The 25,411-nt window shown below is 41.0% G+C and overlaps 1 protein-coding gene across 1 annotated transcript in view; it reads left to right on the forward strand.

Moving 5' to 3' along the window:
* The window catches only part of macrod2 (mono-ADP ribosylhydrolase 2), a 365,664-nt gene extending 340,986 nt beyond the window's left edge, over positions 1 to 24,678 (forward strand). The window contains exons 11-17 of the mRNA XM_063875359.1: positions 4,185 to 4,223; positions 4,625 to 4,669; positions 6,140 to 6,295; positions 6,885 to 6,953; positions 21,149 to 21,187; positions 21,609 to 21,680; positions 23,391 to 24,678. Of these exons, the coding sequence (XP_063731429.1) occupies positions 4,185 to 4,223; positions 4,625 to 4,669; positions 6,140 to 6,295; positions 6,885 to 6,953; positions 21,149 to 21,187; positions 21,609 to 21,680; positions 23,391 to 23,413 (443 nt within the window). The 3' untranslated portion in view covers positions 23,414 to 24,678. The remainder of the gene's footprint in view (positions 1 to 4,184; positions 4,224 to 4,624; positions 4,670 to 6,139; positions 6,296 to 6,884; positions 6,954 to 21,148; positions 21,188 to 21,608; positions 21,681 to 23,390) is intronic.
* Positions 24,679 to 25,411: the final 733 nt, after the last annotated feature.

Raw genomic sequence — 25,411 nt, forward strand, 5'->3', positions numbered from 1 at the left:
ATAATCCACAGCAGTAATTCAATATGATTCACAAATTCAATCACCAGCATTAGGAGGGCATGAGTATTTTGTAATAATCTGTATAAATCCTAATTTATCAGGCCCGGCAGCTTAATAGTAACTAATCCATTCACAAAAGGCCTTGGCACAGCTTTCTAGCATGGGAACACTCAGTCCTTGAGACAACCTCTCTCACAGGAAAGGAATGAAATGATTTTGTACTGCCTGCACTGTAAAGGTTAGGTCTGGTTCGATGTAGCGCATAGAAAAGATTAATCATAGGAAACACTCAGATGGCAAGATAGCACAAAGCAGAGGAATAGTGAGCACGAAATAAACAGCGAGTCAGCCCAGTGAGACAGACATGATAACACTCTTCGGAGTCTGATACCACCTGTTTCCCAAAAAAAACTATACTTCACCATTCTGTCTATAGAGCTGGGGAAGCAGGTCACCTATTTGGTATAGTCAATATGTTGAGCACTTTTTAGAATAAATTACATTGCAGCACAGTAGGGTGGAGTGTGTCTGTTAATATGCCTCCACGTGATCTATCTCACTCCTCGGGGGATTCACTCTCCCCAGTCCATGGGTCAGACATGAGGGGTTTTCAGTCACGATGCTGATGAAGAGAAAGCATTAAGGCTTTCTCCAATGTTGTTCCATGATAAATACAGTGGTTGTTGGACTGCAGGTAATTATAGGGTTGCTTTGTCCAACAAACAACAACTGCTACTGCTGCAACTTTCAAACTACTAAATGCTTCTTCAGCCTCGGTGGACTGAAGGAATAAAAAAAGTAAAAGGCACAAAATAAACACAAACAGTCAACTGTTATAATATGTACCAATTTTAAACAAACATCATGTCTCACATCATATTTTATGTGACAGTGTATTATGGTTTTTACATATATCTTATCCTTTAAGTGAGGATTCGCTATGTATTGCTTTTATCACTGCTTCTTTTAATCTTTCCTTAGCCATTTTTCATTTTCAAATTTAAAGTGCTATATAAATTCAGAATCAGAAATTAAAAATCCTTTATTCGTTATAACAGCAAAGGGACAGTGCAGATGAAAGACATGAGGAGTAACATATTTGATAAAAGATGCAAACACACGTGTAGTAAAATAAAATGAGTAAACAACCATGGTAAATATGTACCAAGTAATTAAACCAGCAGCTAATAATAATATTAATAAACTAGTATACGTTTTAATTATGTTTACTTTTAGACCTACCCAACAGGGAGTTATTTAAATATGAGACAGTATTTCATCTCTTATTTAAAAGAGGCCTTGTCAACTACCAATAACCCCCTGAAGTGTATTTGCAAAGAAGCGTCACAGAGTGTGTGTGTGTGTGTGTGTGTGTGTGTGTGTGTGTGTGTGTGTGTGTGTGTGTGTGTGTGTGTGTGTGTGTGTGTGTGTGTGTGTGTGTGTGTGTGTGTGTGTGTGTGTGTGTGTGTGTGTGTGTGTGTGTGTGTGTGTGTGTGTGTGTGTGTGTGATGAGCTGTGTCCTGATGTAATCCACATGAAACACAGGCACAGCATGCAGATGCTGCGAGCTATAGAAGAAAAAAAAGGCAGCGTGGGAGAGGGTGGGTGAGACACAGAGGCGGGTGCTGGCACACAAGTCCAGGGCGGAGTGTATCCTCTTCAGAGCACACCTGAGTTGGCAAGCAGCCCCCACAGTGTCTATTATTTGATATCAGATTGGTATTAGTGAGATTAGTGGATGTCACAGGGCACAGTAAAACCTGAAAACTGAGCCAGAAATCAATGCCTGGCTGGGTCTGTTTGCCTTGCATGCTGGAGTTTTCTGGGAAAGACCCAAAGAAGAGAGGGAGAGATGGTGAGAGATGGCACGGAGCGCGGATGGACATGCAGATTAATAACGGCACGTGTGGACAGACAGTGAGCCTCTCCGTGGGACGCTATCTTTTACACCCTGTCACCCCATCGAACATCGCTCACAGGCACTTGCACACACACTTTTCACGTGCAAGTGGTCATCTCAGAGCCATTTTTTCCCCTTTACACGTCTCATACATTTTTCAAGTCCCCCTTTTTTATTATCTTTTTCTTTCGTTTTTGTCCTTTGCTCCAGTTGGCATCAATGGAAGACTGTGTGTGTGTGTGTGTGTGTGTGTGTGTGTGTGTGTGTGTGTGTGTGTGTGTGTGTGTGTGTGTGTGTGTGTGTGTGTGTGTGTGTGTGTGTGTGTGTGTGTGTGTGTGTTTTAACTTGTTCACATTTCTGAATATCAGATGCTTTCAGATATCTTCTGTAGTCAATGTTTACTCGACGGTCATGCAAGTAGGGCACACTGGGAAGGTTGCATATCAGCATCTAAATAGTTTATGTAGTTGTGCTTCTTCACTCCTGAATGTGATGTTGACATGAATAAATCATTTAAGTGTGTGTGAGACTAACATTGTATTCAAGAAAACACTACAGCACTGTTGACACGAGACTCCCGCTCAACACGAGTGCAAGCTATTGCCTTTTATTTATTATATTTCTCTAAGTTGACTTTAGGGGAGCATTGAGGTGTGGACTTTAACTGGAGCCTTTCTATGTGAAGTTTGTTAGACCCTGACTCGCAGTGAAGATACTTACAGGATTGGGAAGGAAAGCTGGGACAATGCTGCCACCTGCTGTTTGGAGCACATGAGTGAGCCGCCTGCTGGAGCTGCTGCTTTGGTTTTTACTCTGAGAGACCGCATTCTAATTGAATCTTTAGACATTATAAATCACTTTTGCCCTACACAGAATCCATTGTTGTCTTGCTTGTGTGTGTATATCCAGAATCTGTCCCTTAGCATCCTTTATCACAAATTGAATACTGTTCCATTCAATAAGTCAAATAACAGGGAGGAAATTACATTTAGCCTTTTGTCGTTTCTGATATATAGTTGTTTAGGATCACTTTGGACAGATACAACAGCCACGCATAATTTTAAAAACGCAGAAGTGAGGGTGACCTCATGGCCAGCGAGGCATTCATCTTAACCTGCTTTTCCCAACAGAGTATTCTTTCCAGCCCTCTGTCTGTGGCTCCATCTCAAAATGCCAGTCATGATTAATAGAAAGGATTGCCATCTACTGTGTGTCACCAGCATTCTGCGTGATGGACAGAGGCACTTGACTAAAACATGCAGCACTGGTACAACTGGCCTTTTCGCCATTTAATAGAAGCTGGCATTTTTATTGTTCTGAGAGCACGGCAAAATTGCATAGATATGAAAAAATGGTTTCTCTCTACAGCTTGTTAAAAAAGCAATTATAGAAGCTGCACAATAGCCATTGTAGAGCATGTTCCCTTATTGGTGTCATGGCTTTCATTTACTCAATTTGTCGCAAATGTCATTGGTTTATGTGTGTGTCTGTGTGTGTGCAAGGATGAGTGTGAGAGCTAGAAATGGGGGTTTGCAGGGTTGGGGGGGAAACAGATATGATGCAGGAATAAAAGTTGTTTTATGTCAATACTATAATCTTTATTTGGTGCACACATTAAACGTGTTTTGTAAATGTGTTGTACTGTAGGAAGGTGTCAGTTGGGCATAGGATCTTGTGACAATAAGAGATGGATTAGCAGGAAGTATAATGTATAATGAAAGCAACCATTTTTCTTCATAGAGTCTTGGTTGGTGCATGCATGCAAGCCAATCAATTGATTCTGTGAGTGTCGAGTTTAAGTTCATGTTAGTGCCGTTTCATGATTCCATGTAGAAACTATTTAAAGAAGAATTGGTATCAAAAGTAAGTGGCAAGCCTGTGGAAATGAGGAATAGTTTGTTTGGTTTAGTACCAACTGATACCCATCTGATCATTCAACTACTGAAGTTAAAAGCTTGTTGTGATAAAGACTAGATCAGCTAAGCAAAACTGTGCCAGGGGTTTTTATGAGCAGCATAAGGTTTCCTTACAGATAACCTAGACCATGTACAGAGAACCCATTACTAACCCTGCATGTAAAAACACATTGTGAAAGTGAAGCTGGTGAAACACAGGAGGTTTTAAAATGTGATGCAAGCTCTCACAAGATGAATACTCCGTCTGGAGACGAACAGTTTGTTATCATTAGTGTGACTGGTAGCTTTGTTTTTCCAACTTGAATGACTGGTATCATTCCTGTTCAGGCTTGTGTTTGGCTGATTATTCCTTTCCCTTCCTTCCTCAGGTGAAGAGGAAAACGATGATGAAGAAGAGGGTGACAATGGTAATGCAGCTCTACAGACCATTAACACATGTTCGGAGCCCCTTCGGCTCTTCCATTGCTTCTTGATGTCACTTGTCATGAAAAAATGAATTTTATATTTGCTCCAATTCAGTCTTTCCATTCTGTGTGCATCCACTCTAACAAAAAAAAAAGTTATCTTATCATTGAAGCTTGGAACAAAGAAATCCCTCAATTATGTATGGTTTTAGAAGGGACATTTTTCTCCCTTCTTTTTTGTCACTTAATTTATGCATGTCTTTGTGGTTCCATTGCTCTCATACTGCAGTACAAAGACAAAGCTACACAAAGACAGGGAATGAAAAGGCTGTTTTGAGGTGATATCAAAAGCTGAGTCAATTCGACTCCAGGCACTAAACTCAAATGTTTCCCACCTTCTCTAGATGCTGCAGGAAATGAAGACGTGGAAATGGAGAGTCAAAACCCAGGTATAGTACGGTGACAAGCCGAGGCTGCAACACGGGCGGGGGTGTGATTACGAGTTATTGTATTACCCTACACATCCCTCACTGAGAGGGAAGGCGCGCACATTGATCTGACTAAACTCGTATCTCTCGAGAAGATGGGAATTGTATGAGCTGACCGACATGACTCTGGTTTTCACTTCAGCTCCGAGTTTGATTAAATATCAAACCTGATCAGTCTTGTTAGCAGCAGAGGATTAACTACTATACAAAAGTCTAAAATGCATTGGTGCAGGCTGGACAACCAGACATTTAGACCCCGATATGTTTTGTTTAGCTGACAGCGAAAAGCCTTGTGTGTGTGTGTGTGTGTGTGTGTGTGTGTGTGTGTGTGTGTGTGTGTGTGTGTGTGTGTGTGTGTGTGTGTGTGTGTGTGTGTGTGTGTGTGTGTGTGTGTGTGTGTGTGTGTGTGTGTGTGTGCACGTGCGTGTGTGTGTGTGTGCACGTGCGTGTGTGTGTGTGTGCACGTGCGTGTGTGGCAAGCTTGAGCTAGAACCATTTCTCTTTCTCCGAATATCCTCTGCGCTGCTGGTATATAATTAGGATTCTGCATTTGCATACTGGCAGTGAGCAGTGCCTGCCTCTCTCTCCTGTTTTTGTTTTATTCAAATCCCATCCCATTGACGAAGATTTGACAGATAGAGCCTCTCTGAACATGCATTCTGTAGATATTCTATGAGAGAGTTATAGCAAAGGCAGCCCTGGGACGCTATTGAAAACCTGAGATGTGTAATTACTTTCTCATGAGACACAAACAGAGAGGTAGGAGGAGCAGAGATATAGAGCTTTGGACAACACCAGCGGACTCATTTAGCCCAACGTACAGCAGTGGTATCCTTCACGTCTATGTGTGTGTTTATTGCAGGTGGATACAAGAGGCACAGATCAATATCTTATTCAATAATGTGCTCTTGGTTACTTTGTAAAATGTAACCTTTGCTCACAGACCTTTATTAGCACATTATATACCGCAAGTATGCTGTCCCTTCACATTTAGTTCTGCATTATTCCCTTCTGACGCAGATGTTGTTCTTTATCTACTAGCACTTAGTGTTTTGCTTGAAATGTTAGAAACCACACCCTGGCAAACACCAGTGATGCAATTATAACACCAACGGTTACATGCTTTATATCCTGCAGTATTGTAAATCAGCTATTTTAGAAATCTCCATTTAAACTAGCTTTAACACAGGCTTTCACAGCATAAATCTAGATCTTTTTCTTCAGAAAATGTTTTCACTTCTTTTGTTGCCTTTCAAACTGAAAAAGAGCAATTTGTTGCTGTGAAAATGTTTTTTTAGTGATCAGCAATCATGTTTTATGGTCTTATTTTCTGATGTTGCCAGATTTAATGTGAAGACTTTGATTCCCTATGCCTGAATTCCTCTTTGCAAAATGTACTTCTTTTTATATTAAACGTCTGTGTGCCTCCAGATGAAACTTCAGGAAACCAGGAGCTAAATCAAGAAAAGGAAAAGGATAAGGATGAAAATGAAAACCAAGAGAAAGATGAAGACGTGGGAATAGATAACAAAGAGAAAGATGAAGACAAAGGCATTGAAAACAATAAGGATGAAGATAAAGGCAAAGGTATGTACCTAAGGGTGCAAGTGTTTGTTTTTTATAATTTGAAATTAATGTATTCATAAATATTGACTCCAAATTGAAATAGTTTCAGGTGATGGTGTGATTTCCTAAATGTGTTTCATCACTGCACTGTATCCAGCAAAAAATATCCACAGGGCACTGAGGCAGACGGATATGAATAAGTCAGTTCAAATGAAAACCTGATGGCTGACATAATGACAACATGGAAACATGGACGTTTACATTTTTTGGTTTACCAGCACTCTGAAATTACAGGGTTGGGAGATGGAACACAACCGATGAACAATAAAGCTGGTTTTATTTAGCTGTCAATGTTTGAATCATTGCAGATTGATCTCAGCATTGAATGAGGAGGATTTGACTGCAGCATTACAAATTGGAAATACAATATTATATTACTGGACAGGAACATCATACTGTAACACCAACCATACTAACACATAAACAAAGCTGATATCATTGAAGACATTGCATCATTTGTGCAGACACTCGTGTGTGATCACCTGTCTGCAGCAACACTGACGCTGTGTGAAAGTGTATCAAACATCAGAGCTGTGCTTCCTTTCTCCAGGAGAGGAAGAGCAGCCTGCTGCAAAGGCAGAAGATGACGACACAGCAAAGCCCACTGTGGACATGGAAGGTAAGAGATTTGCTATGATTTGATCTGACCTGATTGACAGTCTGACTTTCTATCAATGTCAATATCTCGTCCACTCTGGCGTATTTGTATTCTTGTGTATTGAATTATTAGGGCCAGCGTTGTTTTTGTTGTCTGCTGTTTGTCAGAAAAAGTTTTCCCTAAGAATCAATCTCAGCCTGTCTTAAGGTCTACTTCACCCGTGTAAAATCACTTTGTATGGAAAGTGCATTGCAGGGGGCCTCAGGTGGTGTAACACATCTCTGGAAGCCATGATAGAGCTGCTGGGAACAATCAATCACAGCAGATAAAACAAAAGAGAATAATTGCCAGACGGAAAAGTCTAGAGCTCTTATTATGGATATGTATATGCTGTACCAACGTCCACAAGTGTTGGTGCCTTCAGCTAGGGTCAAAGAAATGTTCTGAGGTTAGAAACTAACTTTAGATGCAACAAAACAAGTACAGAAGTCATGGACTTATCATACATTAGCAAATAACTAAGGTGCAACTAATTGAAACCAACTTTCAATCTTAAAGCTGTGGCATGTTGCCTTTTGGGAAGTGTTTGTTTGTTGTAATGTTATCCCGGTTCCAGCAGGAGGATTGGGACTTTCTTTCACACTTAATTGTGTTATACTTCTTCTAAAATGTAGTTGGAGTCGAATTACGCAGGCTTACCGTTTTTGTTCACTAAGGGGAGAACTAGAATTCCTTCATCATTTGTAGCATACTTTTCGAACGCAAGTTGTCTTTTATACCTCTCATGGATAAAGTGGTGCCTTTGAGAGGGATAAAATGCGTTGAATACCCTTTATCTTTTTAACCCCTGATGAGTTCTTATGTCTGACCAATGACCTGAGTGACCGGTTCCTTCATGAATATGAACAATGCCATTTATTTAGGGATAATTCCACATTCACCAACCTGCTGTTGCTATACTCATTACAGCACCAAATATGGTAATCCATGTCTGTTTGTGTAAGACTAAGACGCCCAGCTGTTACAGATATTAAGTTGCCTTTTTAATTATGAAAAATACACATGTATTTATGACATGTTTTTGAATATTTCCATTTTCAGTAACAACTCCGCTCAAGGCTCAGTGGCACAGACAGAGGAGAAAGTCAGAACGTTTTGAGAGACTTACTTACGCATTGTTGGTTTTGGTCTCGTTGACAATAACTAATATATTAGATAGTAGGATCAGAGGTATATTTTCATTCAGAAACTCCAATTGAATACCATGATAGGGAAGTCATTAAGTCTGGATCAGACTTCTCTTTCTGCATACCCTCCTTTTTTGGTCACTTGCCAAAGGGGATAATCTGTCTTTATTTATCCACATCTTTCTCCGGCTCACATTGTCACTGATTAAGGCTATTCTCCGGAGAGTTTAAGGGGTTAGATTTGGGAGAACTATCCGCCCCTCTCCCACCACTTCATTCACACAAAGGGTTGAGTCACTCCCCCACCTCCATTTCACTTTCTCTTTGACTGACATCCAATTAATTTAGGGTGAGAGTGAACATCTAGGATAGATCTATCTAAGATGGCCCTCTCCACGCTCTCTGAAAAGCCATCGTAGTTTGTCTCACAAACACTGCAGGCTCTTCATCACTGGAAGGCTTCACTCCCGTCCGTTGATTGTGCTCACCGGTGTCTGTCACTGTCCGAGGTTGCCTGGGGTTGTGTACGGTGTGGTGGCAGTGGTGAGCGGTAAACAGTGGTGTCATTCATGATTGCAGGCAGATTGCACTTTGAATAAAGGAGCGGGTCTTGGACACAGTGCCAACTCAAACTGTCTCGGATATTGAATCTAATGCGGGCCAACCCAGCACGGCGTAGCCACGCGTAACCTGCTATTCAGAGGACAAGACCAACGATTCCCAGGCCAATACCCTTTATTAAAATTAATAACTGTAATCAGGCTGCCTGCTCATGGCCATAGAGTTTAAATCTGCTTCATTGAAAGGAATAATAAATGATATAAGGAGGAGTATTGAATCGAACATTTTAAGTAACTTAAATACAAGATTACCACACACACACATGCACAGGCCTGTAATTACAGTATGTCAGAGAGTGTGTGTGTGTGGGGGGGGTCTTTTTCACCAAGTCTTACCCTTTTATCTTATTTTCTTATGTTTCTTACAGTCTTAACATTACAATAAGTTAATTCAGTCATTTGCATGTGCTGACGATGTTCCGTTAGCTGTCTAACGGTCACGTCTAAAATGCGTTATCACATTCATAATACATTATATTGTTGCCTTATAAACATAAATTACACACTATAGCACGACATTGTGAGCTTTAAGTGACTTGGGCGTAAGAAAGATTATGATGTTTATATTAAATGTTTCTGGCAAATTGGTGAATTTCTGAAACTCATACATTTGAGCCAAATCAAATGGAATACTATTGATGTAGCCTTGTGTTTATTTGCTGAATTTCCATACAAGGATACACTTGTAGTACTTAATTATACAAATATGATAAACTGAATGAATTGTGTTTATTTTGTCCAAGTGCAACCAGTGGCTACAAAGAAAAATACATCTAATGCTCTTAAACTCAACAGCAAGGACAAGCAATTTCTGCCTCTAAAGAAATGCTTTCTTATTTGTTTTGAGGTTATTTAAACATTGATTCATCACAACAATACTGCATCTAAATCAAATCAGCTATACTAAACCTTTGGCTGTGTATGCATTTGATTTCACATTTACCAGCTAGTCCTTTGTTGTGCTCCTATAGAGCCAGTCAGCCTCTAAAGGAAATGCTCACATGCATGACATTTGAGAACATGTAGAAGAGAGACATACATCTACAGCTTTTTCAAATACCTTTCTTTGCCTCTGCACATTTATATCCAGGTGCTCACAGTTATCGGAAATGTCTGTTGACAGCATGCTGTTCGCACAAAGCTCTATATTGCACATATGGAAGTGTTTATCACAGCTGAGTGTCTCAGTCTAGGCTCAGCCGCAATAAATAATACAAAGCTTTGTGTTTTATCCTTTCTCACTCTCTTCCTCATTATAACTTGGTAAAAACCAGTCTACACACTTTTTCTTTTACTGGATAAAGATGTAGGATAAGGCACAGGTTATTTGCTGATCTCTTAACAGCTCATATTACCAAACTATAGCATCTGTTTACGTTGATGGTCTATTTTTAAAGTTGTGTTTGAGCAGTTAGTCTTGTTTTTCTGAGCTCTAATAATGACTTTAATGTAATGGAATTTTCTAAGCAAGCCACAAGGTCCACACAGTACATAACAAATATTATATTGTGAGGACTTTAGCTCCCTGTAATATCTGTGTGCAGTAGAGATATGTAAGGCTGAGGAGAGATTCTGTATTTTGAATCAGTCTCCACAATATGGCTCGAATGTATTAGATATCTCCCTGCACAGGCAATAAGATTCTCAGTCTGATATCTGGGATTTTATAATGGCTCCCCAAATTGAATCAGAATCCAAGCAGCCTTTATTTATGAATATTCATAACACGCTTTTAAATGGAAAAGGAGGCTATATTGTTATTGTGTTTGAAATATCTATCCAGCAAGCCATAGTGACTTGTGCGAGTGGGCACCCGCTTCAGTAAGCCCATGGAACATACATAAATTACAATAAGACTTTGCCTAAAGCTAGGTACAAATAAATCTGAGTTGTGAACAGAAATTGTTTTTCGGTTATGCATGTGTGATTCTCCTACTGGAGTCGATAGCTATCGTCTTAGCTACCAAAGGTAAGATTTAATGGCTGCACAGACTCAAAGACACAGAGTGAACAGAAGATCATCCTTTTTTTACAATCAAAATTTCAGCAAGTTCCCCTTGTAAAGCATTTGCATGCAATGCGCCAACACAAACCTGAGTATGGTGTGCAACGCTGTTCTGTGATAGTATCTCCTATTACACTGCCAGCCGCTTTAGTATGTGCCTATTATCGACAGCCTGAATATAAAGATCAGACAGCCTTGCAATCGTGGGAGCCTGAATGTTCCTCATATGTTTCAGTCTTTGATAAAGGTGGCTTCTGCTAGAGGCCGAATGTGGGATGAAAGCAGCTCCTTGACTTTGGGAGGACACTACAGAGAATACTTTAGAGGAGGGGCTCTCTCCTAAAGAAAGGCTGAGTTCAGACAAGTGGTAGAGTATGGCACAGACTGTAACGGCACACTAAGGCCAGCAGGCAGGGGGGATCCTGCAGGGGAGACAGAGACAGACAGACCCAGCAGGCCATCACCACAATCTAAGTCTGAACACAGTAGAGACAAGGCACCATTACACGAGCCCAGAGGCATCTGAGCCCACATTCCCTCCGCTCATCCCTCCCTCGATATTTCTTGGTTTCTTTCTCTCTCTTTAGACCTGTTGTGTTGTTAAAAAACCATCACAGCAATTCCAATTCACACTCATTATCAAAGTTTTCACTTGTTGTTAGTGACTTTAGTGTCATGACTTTCCATCTCCTAACGTTTGCCAGGAGGTTTTAAGTATAGATGGCTGAGTTTGTTTTTGTTAGCGCTGGGACTCTGCCACAACCGCTCGCAGCTCACTATGTGCGTGGCTTTGTGCAGACAGCCCAGCTGTATCCACAAGTGCCATATGGTGCCCAAAAAACCCTGCTGCACATCATGTACCCTCGCAAGATCCCCAGACAATAAAAAAAGGAGACTGCAACAAACCCCTCCTAATAACTGTTATGAGAATTGGTTTTATTCTCTTTTTTCAGGATGTTATTGATTTCTATGTATTTGACTCCCTCAGTGGTAGGGCTTGTGTAACAGAACAACAAGCCGACATAAATGTCTCTCCTGTAATCCAGCAGACTTGCAATCGGCAATATCAAGGTGCAAAACACAACCATCACAGCACGGCGATCGTTTGTGCTCTCTCTTTTATGTTAGAGCAAACAAACATACAAAAGCTTACAAAAAGTGGAATTCCTTAATAATCCTCTGCAAGTAAAAATATGTTTTTGTGCATTTTAGCAGCGTGAATAATTTTTCCCAGAACTTATTGGTTTATTCCTCTCAGAATGTGTTGCTGAAGTGCACTTTGCATTTACGTCCCTTCGTCTCAGCAAAAAGGATTTCAAGCTTTGCCTAATTGGTTGTTTTGTGCCCTTTTGTCTTTGCCTTTTGTGAACAATGGGATACTGGTGATGTAAATCTAATTCTTGAGAGCAATGCAGTCCTTCCTGTGGCAAAGAGTTGTCGGAACACAGTTAACTTTTGGCATAACATTGTATACTGTAAAACTGAGTGGCTCCTCAGGGAGCGAGCTGCCACTGGCTGGAGACATTAGGCTATGCTTGGGTTTTAAAGCATTTTGCACCGACTGTGAAAGTCCAGGGACAGCAGGTACACCAATGGCAGCCCTGCAGAGGTATTGTGTGTAATTGAAGTTATTTATTTTGACCATATTAATGCAGCCTTGAATTTCATTTGGCTTTGCTTCTGGCTTTTTAACTCCATTCTACTTTTTTTCTTGACCGTTTCCTGGAGATTTCAGTATGAAAGAGTCATTTAAATTGCTTGGAGGTTGTTGTTTCCTATCATTCGTCAGCATGACAGTGCCCTCCATCACAATGCTTATTGATGAGAAATGGATTCTGGTCATTTAGCTGGAGATAGCGAATAGACAAACAACGTGCACCATGTTCATTATGTTGCTCACCTCTGGCCCATAAGCCTGCCTCAAAGCGAGTGGGGCCTCATCTAACAAGCTACAAGGGAAACACTTTTTCTGTCCTCCTTTGAAGCGCCTCTTTTGATCAGATCTCCTGTCCCCACCCCTCTGTTGGGTTCACAAAGATGGCAAATGAATCAACTCTGAGCAGAGTGAGAATTTGTCAGCCGGCACAGATGTGATTGAAAAGTCTGGAACATATTTTAGTCTCCGTCACATACACATCCTTTAAAAACACACACATAAAGGCTCAGAGTGATCAGTGATCTCTGAATCAGTTGCCTGTCTCCTGCAGGCAGCCAGGAAGATTTGATGGTGGAGCTACTTCAGTTAGAATCAGCAGTAAACCCAAAGGAGAGACTGACAATCCTCTGTGAAACTCAAACATAACAGCTGGAATTGTAAGTCTTTAACCCTATGAAATGCAAATATCACTTTTTTTTCGGTATTATTTTTCAGACATTGATACCTTTCTCTTATTCCTCTTCACCTAAAAGACATTGAGATACAATAAGTTAATATACAACATGACATTATAGATGCAACTATTATTTGTAATTTATATATATAATTTATTTTCTTTAAAAAAACATAACAAAAAATGGAATCACAATAACACTTTCAAGAAAACACATTTGAAAAATGTAATTAAAGAATGATAAATAAATAACAAATATAGCTGTTAGTTGAAGCCTTAATGATAACATACAATTCAGTATGTTATGTCATGTTTCTTTATTTAGCTTTGATAAGGAGGTGATTCATTAAAATAACTCATCATAGAAACTACTTAAATCATTTAAAAATAAACATTTAGTAGTCAGTAGGTGCTGTAGTATATTTAGTCATTTAGTTAGTGTTTTAATATTTAGTATAATTACTTCTGTTAGTCCCTCACTTTGTGCTGACTCATGAACTTGGTGCCCCTGCCGAGGTTTACCAATAAAGCTGCTCTTGCTGACCTTTCAGTGACAGACAGCTGCTCAGCCAGGGCTCCTAGTTTTCACTGCAGTCTAGACTCACGCTTTGATTATATTGACCAGACAGATCCATGATCTCCTGCAGAAAACCTTGAGCTGCCCAGAAGAGCCATCACTTAATAACTGCAAATCAGTCAGCTGGCCCGAGCCGTTTCCAGCGGCACACAGACATCCCACCGCCTGATGATGCACTACCCTCGGATGATGCGTGTCGCTTTTCATTGTGTCACGGGGGTTAGCCAGATCACCTTTGTGTCAGATTAACACGTCCCCTGAAAGACGATCTGTCTGCGCCTTGATAAAGTAAACCACAATAAGAACGGAGGACAGAGGTGGGCAGCTTCCTGCAGGAGGCCGCTAGCGGTGCAGGGAGAGTCTAAAGATTATGTAAAGTAATTCACCGAGTGATGAGAGAGGAGCAGGCCACCACTGACAGCAGGTTGAGCAGGTATGTAGGTCACACAGGGGGAGGCCTCTTTTGCATTTTCTCCCTCCCATGTCTATTTTTGTTGTGTCTCCCTCTCACTTCTTCTCCTTCTTCTCTTAATCAGTTATTCAATGACTCCTTTCATCTCAGGGTGTCTCAGTGTTCTCGCTCTTACCAGTCTCCCTTTTGGTCTGTGACTATTTTACCCTAGCATGGACAGAGTGGGGAATAGAAAAAACAAAAAAAAAGATCAAGAGTGAGAGACATTGCCAGTGGAGACATTTTTACTGGCTTTCGTGGTTCTTTCAACCCTTGTGTCGCTTCAATGAGTGGCCGGGGGTCCTTTTCCAATCGCTTTTTTTGCAACACATATTGTGAACTGTGCCCCCCTCTTTTTCTTGCCATCTCTCATGCCCTCTAATCATCTTCTCTTTCTCTGAGCTGTAGCTTAACCTTGGAGCAGATGGTGTCCTGTTCTCTTTTCAGTCATTCTGAGTACTCTGTTTTCTCGTCTTGTCAAGCATGGTCCAGGCCTGTGTAATGAGCTTGGGTCTTTTCAGCCTGTTTAGGGGACCCTGACCCAAGTTGGAGCCGCCCATCAACAGCCACCACTGCAAGGTTACCCAAACCCGCAGGGGAGCACAATGCTGCTTATAGTGTCCACAACCCCTTGGCCTTTTCTTAGCGAGAAGAAAGGCGGAATATTAATAAGAACTCTTGGCTTTTCAGGAGAGCAGCAGCGTAGAGGGGCGGTCAGAGTGTTTATTGAGCAGACTTGTTTTCGTCTCCTTAGCCTGCAGGTCACAGCCCGGTGCACTTTAATTGGCTTAGATTGTCAGACAGTGTTCCATCTCATAGCAAAGAAAACTCACGCTATCAAACGCTGACCCCCGCTTCCTTACAAAACCCTCTTTTTTGTTGTTGTGAGTACCGCAGCTCATGCAGCTAAGCTTTTTACACAAACGTAACATTAACATATGAAAATGGGCTGCTTTCCACATTTACCAGCTCATTAGTTCTTTTGGTTGGGCACTTCTACCCCGCTCTTGTTTTGCTTGAGCAGGGAGATGTCTTTAATTATCTTTGCAGTAGACATATTAGCCTTAAAGCTATTAGTCCAGCAAAGTTCACAGAGAGGCTCTTTGATACTTGTTTAATATACATGGCTCAATGCAGACAAGGCACAGGTCCCTCATAGACCACCCGGTCGACATGCTGAAATGAATTCTGCTCTCATCTCCTTGAAAGGAATGGAGCTGCTCAATAGATACTGAAATCGACCTTGACATTCTTCAGTGTTATTCTCTCAAGATAAAATGCTATTGAGCGAGCAGCAGCCTTCCGTCTGTTCCATAAAAGCCACAGACACAAAAAGACCTTTACCAGAAATTTGATCCACTCGAGCCAAATAGAAATACTTAATGTTAAGTTAAAGAGATTTCGTCAGAAGTGTTTTTTCAATTTTATTTGGGCATACTTGAGAGACCACTTAGAAAAGCAACGCTGGGAAATGAAATACGGTTTTAATGGGTTTCAGCAGCTCCCACACTAAGATAGCAACGGGTCATGTCCGATGTTTTGTGGGAGCAGCTGGACACCTGTGAGAGTGGGATCAAAGCTGCAGGACCTGTTCAGAAACAGCAGACCAGCCCACCGCGCCATGCTCTGGGGATCAACTGAACAGAAGAAATTCTCCTGGGGAACTGACTCTGTAGGGCACGGACACTTCTACATCTCCATCGATTTCTATTCTTCCCCGCTCAAGAAGAGTGGATTTGAATTAAAAGACAGTGAGATGTCCTGTGGCTGAGGGACAAAAGGAGCCTCCTGTTCCGCCCCAGGCTCCAGTCTGCAACATTAAGGAGAGACGGTTTCCCATGATGCTATGTGGGTGACCCACAGGGACTGCCTTCCCTGTCGGCTGACTGAGCTATATTGACAAGAACATTAAAAGTGGTGTGGAGGCAGAACTGCTGCTGAGGGGGACAAATGCTCTTCAAGGATGATGCAAAACACTGACAAAAGTGTGTCATACAAAAGCTACATCAAATCAAAAGTCCATTTCATTTAATAATGTCATGCTTTAAAATCTTAACTTGCCACTGCTGTCCAGTTCAAACTCATTTTCCGTCATGGTAGAATGCTGTGGTGCAGTTTACTAATGCTGACCAACAAAACCATAACTACCTCTTGTCTAATAAATGAATGGAAGGTGGGGGGGATGTAATTTCTGCTTGTCTGCATATGAGGCTGACTTATGCCCAACTCTCTTCCTTCCTCTCTCCTCTCATGTGTTCAGATGTGAGCACACACACATCCTCACATCCTCCGTCTTGAGCTACCGAGGGTTTTTCTCTGCGGGATATTTTCACTGAACTTCTGAAAGGCTGAAGTGACAAGAAAAGAAGTTGAAGAATTTTTGAAAATTAAAGAGTGTAAAAGTTTGGCAGATGTTTTTAATGTATTTGATCTCCTGAGGGGTCACTTTTCACTAATATGTCTTGAAAACCTTTCTGAAACATCGTGGCATTTGAAAATTAAACAAATTACAGCTATCATGTGTGTGAAATGCAGATCAGATACCCTTTTGAGGTCAATCTTCATGGAGCAAGGTCATGCATATTTTAGTGTTGTCCTGGAGATAAAGAAACACTGGAGTTTGAGATGTTGATGCCCTCTTTCTCGACATCACCCATGCAGTATACAAATATATATACACAGTATACGTATTCCATGCAAACTGGTAATTTACATACCAAAATGGAGGATGGGAGGCACCCTCAGGGTCCCGGCTTTAAGAACCACTGGTGTAAGCTGTCTAGTTTCCTGCTGAGGGAGTCAATTCAGTCGACTTGTTTTTCTGTTTTCCTTATCAGCCCTCTGTAGTCCGAGCCTTTCCTTCACCAGAAATCTTGACAGAGGCCCGTTTTTCTCTCTCCCCCATCTTGTTTATGTGTTTACCACAGCACACTCACATCCTCCCTAAATGATAGCCCCTCCACTTTCAGCACACAGGAGTGAAATTAGAGAGCAGTCATCCCCACGCTGCTGTTCCCTTCAAGCCTCAGGCAGGCAGGCAGGGGAGGCTGGGGCGGCAATCAATTGAAATTCAGAGCTTTTTTTGCTTCGTCTTGATCAGTGCTGGATATTAGAGGAAGAGGAAGTTACCGTAGCACCCAGACTTTGTTGTTAATATCACCTGAGACACGGAAAGAAAGGAGCATCTGGAATGAGGCCAAGTGCTTCAGTGAGCTGTGGCACATACATGCTAAAGGCAGACATGATGGAGAGTCTTTTCCTGTCACAACATCAAGCATGTCTCCCTATCAGCTTTAATATCCACAACATGTGGGAAAGTGATAATTCATGGCATATAATTGTATGTCTATGCATAATTTACCACATCCCTATTGATGCCATACGCTTGAATCCCAAGCACATGTGGTACATCGTATGTGTACATGTTTCCTGTAAATTTATTACGTTAATGATGATCAGAATCTGGTGGAAAATCTGCTTCGTTCATTAATGTATAATGAAGTAGGAAAAGATTAAAGGATAACTCAGGGTTTTGACAACATGCTTCCTGCTCTTGTGTGCTTGGCCATGTCTGTCACCTGTGATAACATTGTGCCCAAAGTAATTGCTGATACCTGGGAACACATTGACATGACTGCAAAAGCAGCATGATACAGCAATGTGTCATAAAAAGTGTGGTACACCAGTTTTCAGATCAGAAAAACACATAGTATGTCATAAAAAAATGTCATCCTATAGTCACAAAAAATAAAACGAAAACGGAAAAACAGCTCAGCTGGTAGAGCGGCCAGCACATCATTGGCTCATTTGCTCATCCCCTCAAGTCATAGTAAAATTATTAAAATGTCATAAAATGTCCTATAAAACCGTTTGTCTAAAAATAACCATGAAACATTTGTTTAATGTACTAGGTCAGACTAAAATCCATGGTATAGTATACTGTAGTAGTTTGATATAAACTAAATACAAAATAGTAGTAAAGTTAGTCATAAAAAGTCATAAAGAATGTCCTGGGATAAATTTAAAAAACAATATAGTCATAAAAATATATATTATACCAGTCCCTAACTCTTTGGGAAAGGAACCTTAAGCCCCAAACAGTAGGGCTGTAGCTGTGATATGACATTGTTAATCGTACAGCACAGTTTCATTAATATAATGGGAAATTATCTCACTGCTCTCATTGCATATTAACCTGGCTCCGTCCTCCTACGTACTTCCGCTCAATTTGTATTTCCCTTCAGTACTCTGTCTGGGTTTTCGGTATTTTCGCGGGTTTTTCTCCCGCCAATCTTTACCTTAACAACTCCAATCAGCGAACAGAGGGAGTGGCTGAGAACGATGACGTTGAGGACGTGCGAGTTTGAGTTGTAGTTCAGCAATGGCGGTGGAGAAAGATGCGAGCAAAGCCATTCGGTCCGTTGTGGCAAGGCTGCCGAATGTCCAGAAGTTAAAGCCGGAGCAAGAACAATCTTTGCTGAGTTTTGTTGGTGGCCATGATGTTGTGGCAGACAACTTCACACACTCCTCTGCTCATTGCAACGGGGGATGGTTCTTGTTTACAGCCTGGGCGGCTACGTGGTTTCCAGAGTGGCATTGGGCTGATCCAATTGTTTTAAACTTCAACAGAGTACCCGCCTTCAAGTAAAAAACACTTGTCAATGGGTAGTGGCCAGACCTTTCTGTACAAATGAAATGTAGTACGAGTATGGCTTGCCGTTTGAGTATTTATTCCATATCCTTGATATCAGACGGCAGTTGCCTACACTAGTTGGCTCTTTGGCAGCACTTGTAAGATATTTGGTCACACTAGTTTGGCACTTTGTTTTACTAGTTGAACAAAACATTTTACTAGTCATTATTTTTCAGCAACTAGTGGCACTTTTGTCTGACTGGTTTCTACATAAGCCTTACAACTGATGCCAGGAGCTGCAATAGTAGCACTAAAGTCCCAATGTGTAAGCTTTTTGACGAACTAGTGGCCCTCTGACCGTACTAGTGATGCTAAAAGTCTTACTAGTTCACTAGTGTGCCGCAAAAACTCTGACAAAAAATAAGCAGAAAATTGGCGAGCTAGTTAACCTGTGGCACACATTTTTCTGCACTAGTTAACTAGTAACACCCAAAGTCACTCACTAGTTAACTAGTAAAGGCAAAAGGTTAACTAGTTGATGGCTCTTTTGATCTTACTAGTTAACTAGTGCAGAAAAATGTGTGCCACAGGTTAACTAGTTAGCCAATTTGTTGCTTCTTTTTTGTAACTAGTTAACAAGACTTTTAGCGTCACTAGTACGGTCAGAGGGCCACTAGTTTGTCAAAAAGCTTACACATTGGGACTTTAGTGCTACTAGTGCAGCTCCTGGCGTCACTTGTAAAGGCTTATGTAGAAACCAGTCAGACAAAAGTGCCACTAGTTGCTGAAAAATAATGACTAGTAAAAATGTTTTTTCAACTAGTTAAACAAAGTGCCAAACTAGTGTGACCAAATATCTTACAAGTGCTGCCAAAGAGCCAACTAGTGTAGGCAACTGCCGTCTGATATCAAGGATATGGAATAAATACTCAAACGGCAAGCCATATACGAGAGTCTGGTAGGAGCAGGCTAATTGCATATAGCTATGGACCCCACTTTGAGGACCACAGTTTCATTATTACAGATGTTAATTCCTCATGTGAACAGTTCTGCCTCAGATCAAAAGTAAAAAAAATAAATGAATACAGAAAGGGAGATTTTTGTTGTTAGATCCTTCCTGCTTTTTAGCAGTCCCTAAATCCCAGTGGGACTCAGGGAGGAGACATTTCCTGCCAAAATGTTGCAACGGATGAAATCACTTTCCTGTTGAAGTAGCAGTTTAACGATATATTACCCGTGGATGGCAGCCTGTTATCAGCAAAGCAAAGGTGGTATGCCAAAGCTGTCTACTAAAGAGTACCTCCACAATGTAAATGCACCGTTAGTCAATACTTCTCAGAGTGGAAGCAGATTGCAACGTTCCACAAGATTACAATCACCTTTACATATATGTAACACTGTTATTAGAACCATATTACACCTGTATTACACCCGTATTGCACCCATGTTAGACCCATGTTACACTACATCCATATAACACTGTTATAACACCTATTACACATGGGCACAGCCTGTAAAATGACTGTATCCCCAACAATACATCAACAACTCATTTAGAAGTCAAATGTCCTCATTCATCTGTTATATTTGTGTACTTTCGTGTTTGTAGGGGTGGGCTTATGGCTGATTAGTATTTTGTGTATGTTGAAAATCAAACAAACAAATAACCTCTTCCATGGTACATATGTACCAAACGTGCAATTACAATCAAGAAACCAGCGTTTCTACGAGGAATTTAATTACCTTGACCGAAGAGTGGTTAGTGTAAACATACAGAACATTGATAAAACTTTGGATTCTTCACATTTCTCTATCACGCCTAAGCAGTTGTATTTGTTTACATCATCTCCCGACTGCCTGGGGAGAGCAGTTATTTTTATGGCGTGCTTTGTTTGGATGATTGTTGTTGCAAAGAGGGGAAGCGGCACGGTTTGCCCAGGGAATGACGAAGAATGAGTCGTGCGACTGGAGATGTAACAGGGAGGATGGAGGGGGAGACGGATGTGTGTGAGGGGGAGTCTCAGGCTGCCTTACAGGGATGGCAGTCTGTAATTAATTTTGCATGCGTCTCTCTCCCTCCTCGCATTTGTTTTCTTCTTTTGTAAAATAATAACTCTTTAGGAAGGCGCTGAATTTCCAGGGATGAGAGACTGTTAAACATAACGACACATTTAAATGCGAGGCCATGAGTCTAAAGTTGCTCTTAAAATTGTCAATGGTTTTTGGGATGATTTACTTCTTCTCCAGCAGGAAGTAATTTGATAAAAAAATATATATTTATATGAAGCAGATTAATCTTGCACAGGTGATTACTTTTACTAATACCTGAGATTTTCATCAGCAACATCTGCATGCATGAGTGGACAGTCAAGATGAGTTACATGTCTTTATCTATGTGTGCTCCCCATTGCAGAAGACTCTGATATGAACAACACTGGCACCAGCAATGGAGGTGAGTACAGATCATGTTTTTCCTCATGAACTAACCAGCCTGTGTGCTGTGACGAATTGCTGAAATCCTGCCACTAAACAGAAACCTTCCTGCCGTCTGCTCTACACATCCCTTCCTCCGATTCTTGCTTCCTGCCTCTGCTACACTCGGCTGGATATTCCTGTCAACATAGCTGCCTACATTCATAAATATATCACAGTGCTTGTTAGCGTTCTGATTATATGTATAAATGCTCCAAAAAAAACAAGTCAGAAAAAGTTCTTGCTAGTTACATTATTCTATAAACCCACTCACCTTGATTTGCAGAGAGTTTGTTGATGGTAAATTGAGGCTTTCTGCACAAGAAGAGGCCAGCAACTTGATTATCAAAGCCTCTCCTCTCATTTTCCCCTCTCTATTTCTGTTCTCTACTCTTCCCCAGAGGAGATGAAAGATCCTGTGGAGAGCTCAGAAGAACCTGATTCCATTCTTACTGACATCATTCAGTCCAAAGGTAATGGCGCTTTTATCTCGCACACAATCTATTTATGAACGGATTGTTATTAGTGGACACAGCTGCTGAATTAAAAATCACTTTATCCCGAGGACCCTCAGCGCTGTGCAGCCGAGTGTTACCCAGTTTCACCCTCCTTGTCTCCGTCTCCTCTCCTCTCTGTAGGGGCCATATTGTAGGATATTTTGGTATAAACGTGTCAGCACGTCTTTGGAGATTGAGTATGATAAATGGCCTGCAAACTATACTATCAGACATTTAATAAATCAAGTGTGCAATGCATATTATTTCAACATGCAGCCAACACAGGCTGTAGGGGCAATAATCATGCCAATAAATCATATTTGATAAGGATACCACACTGTTGTTATTCGCAGGTCTCCGCTGAGATTTAGGGTAATAAGACAGCATGTAATTTGTATTTGTTCTGTGTGTGGCTCTAGAGTTGTTCAGCCAAAGAACGGGATTCAGACTTTGGTGCCATAGTTCCCAGGTAGAAAAAAAAATCATTAAGCAACTGTTGCGAACAGATTGTCAGGGTTGAATAAATAGGACAGGCAAGCAGCATATGAAATAACTTGGCTGAGCGGACAGGGTGGTGGAGAAAGGAGAGAGCTTAAACAATAGCAGACAGGGCGCCAGATAAGAAAAAGCTTGTTGTTGAACAAGCGTGTGGATCAGGGTGTGATGGCGTATAAGGGAGCCCGGTAGTCCATAGTGTGCAGTTAAAATTAGCCGGAGTGTAGTATCCGAACACAACAGACGTCCCTGTTTTCTGAACAGAGATGCTGGTTGTTTTATCTTAATAGGACTCACATTAGAACAGAGAAAGGGATTAGCCCCCGTGTCCTAATGTCTGTTTATCCATCTGTCTGTCTCACACGACATCTAGATCATCACAGATACAATTTTGACAAAACGTTGCCCTTTATTGCCTTTTATAGATAGATGCTACAACATTCTGTTTACTGTTATTCACTAAGAGGTCGTGTGGTACAAATGTTTGGAATGGTGAAAACCAATCACTCTAGTGAAGGGACATTTGCTGCAGATAATTACTGTTTTTAAAGGAGTAAAAAACATGATGCTTTTGGCAATCCCCTTTATTTTGCCTATATTGCATGCATCATATCAACATTTTCTGTCCACAAACTGAGGCTCCACTCAGGCATAGAAAAGAAAACATTGCATTTGTCAGCATAGACAGATCACTATGACATTTCCCTTTTGATTTAAAGGATACCATGGGCTATAAAGCCAACATATAAATCTTGACATTTTACCATTATGTTTAGTAAGGCTTTGAGAAGCAAAGTCATTTATTGCCATTTCTTCTGAGCCAAACTGATAAATCTATAAAATGTCACGAAAAAAAAAGCAACCTCACAATCAAGAAACTCAAAACATGGAATATTTAGCCAGTTCTGCTGGCAAAATGACCTCAAATGAATCTGCAACTATTTCCATATTTGAATAATTGTTGATTTTGATGTTGGGTTATTTCAGCTCTAATTCTATCTAATTTTGAGGTGTGCAATCATCATTTCTAGCAGAGATTTTAAATTAAAGTCCCCAATCATTTCCCAGGTAAGCAATGTTAATACAGAAATATAGAAAGCAGTAATATTAAAGAAATAGTATTGTGTATTTAACGTAGGAACCTGAATTTCAGCCGTGCAAAATATAAATTCAGACTTGTTTTCCATCCAGACACTGTTGAGAAGAAAGAATAAGCAAGCTGAAGGAAGGACAATCGACCTCATCTGACAGCCAGCAAAACTGTGCGAAGGCCAACCACCCTGGTGTCAGGAGGCTCATGTCAGCATGGGCTCTGACACTGGCCCCGGACAACCAGTTACTCACACGATGCTCACACCCCCAACTTTATTTAGCTTCTTCCCTCCCTCTTAAGAAACTACTCATCCCTGAAGTATGTGTGTACTATATGTATATGTATGTATGTACAAAAACTTACCATAGGACTTGAACATATCAACCCGATAAGATGAGCCATACCTCACTGTGGGTCAGAGTCATGCATCATTTTGAGATAAAGCAGGTTCAAGTCTCTCTCTCTGATCTCTCCCCCCTCTGTGGGAGCATGGTGAGTCTGTCAGAGGACGCCAGCCACTGCTCCTTCAATCCAGGCTGGGTGATGCTTAACATCTACTGCCCTTTTGTTCTCAGAACGGCAAACAGTCATGATGACATCCAGCAGTGGAATACCTGACAACATGCTAAGGCTCTTTGGAGTGCCACACTGACACCTGCCATGTCTCCTCACACACTTCTGCAGCCCCATTGTTTAGTCAAATCAGCAGATACCCTTGATTATCATCACAGTCTGTAATGCGGCGTGTCATTCCCCGGCCTTTTATCTGTAAACCTCACTGATCACATCTGATCTGCGCCAGCGCTGTTACCGCAGCTTGACTCGTATAACCAAGAAACTTCATCAAGGCCGACGTACACTAAAGAGAGTCTGTGAACAAATCGATTAGTTATTGTCCCTCTTTTTCTTTGCAGTCTCCAGTGCATGCCAGAAAAAATTGCTTTGAACTTCATCCACATTAACAGGAATTACATTCCTCTTCGCTTTTGCTTGTCTACTTATCAGATTGTCTATAATTGTATTGAAGGAATCTGCCTTATTTCATATCAAAGTTTAAAATCACAATCACAGACCTGAGGAGGTGGTCAGAGTATGGATTCTTGGTTGTGTATTGCTTGCAGATGATTTGTAATTTTAAGTACATCATGCTAAGGCTGATGCCTGTTAAAGGTCTCTTGTGTTTCCTTCAGTTGATTTTCAAACATGGTTTTGGTTTCTTTTTAATGTTGGTATAATTCATGATTTCTTTCAGTGGTGCCATACTAAAGATCTGATTCATTGAAGTTCTATGAAATGATGCCTTCATACTTTCAATGTTTGCTTTGCTAATCTATAACGGAAACAACTAATAAAATGTAAAGGTGGAAGCCATGTCTCAGCTTTTAATGTGCCATGTCATGCGTCTTGTTTTATCTAAAATTTGATTTATTTTTGACTCTTTGTTAATTTCCCCTTTGTTCTACATGTTACATTGAACCGCTGTATGTGAAGGAGCGATCACTCATGTGTCTCCGGGTAGACAAACAATTAATCTGTCGTGTGATCTGAAACCTGCTGCCTCTCTGGCCCTCAGGCTCTCTTCTGTAACAAATGAGAAGAGATATCTCTCACCCCAGAGCCCCCGCCCCCCTCCCTCTAGGATGCTCACTAATGGCCAGAGACCTCACAAGGAGTTTATCAAAGACTCTCCAGAGCAGAACCTTTTTATCAATCACCTCTCTTACCTCGAAAGATAATGTTAGCTTAGCACCTTTTCAAATATTTGGTCAATGTTTACGTATCCTCTGAATCTCTAAACTCAAACGTCATAGACTGGACTGTCTTATGTTGCATCACTACTGTAGGTGTTTTAACAATAAGACATACTATCCAATATGTATACTTTTAAAAAGTGTGAATATTGGCACCCCATGTTGCAGTGGGAAAAGCAACAGTGCACTAATTTAGATTATCCCATTATTCAACAAGCAAAATCAGAATAAAGCCTCAGGTTTATAACTACCTTTTTTACACCAAGATTTTTTAGTCTTCATGGGATGTAAATATTCATGCAACACACTGGGCTTACAGCCACGTAGCCTGGCAACCACCGACCTCCCGCATGGACACAAATACTAGC

The sequence above is a fragment of the Eleginops maclovinus genome, chromosome 22 (assembly GCF_036324505.1).
Source record: "Eleginops maclovinus isolate JMC-PN-2008 ecotype Puerto Natales chromosome 22, JC_Emac_rtc_rv5, whole genome shotgun sequence".
NCBI lineage: Eukaryota > Metazoa > Chordata > Actinopteri > Perciformes > Eleginopidae > Eleginops > Eleginops maclovinus.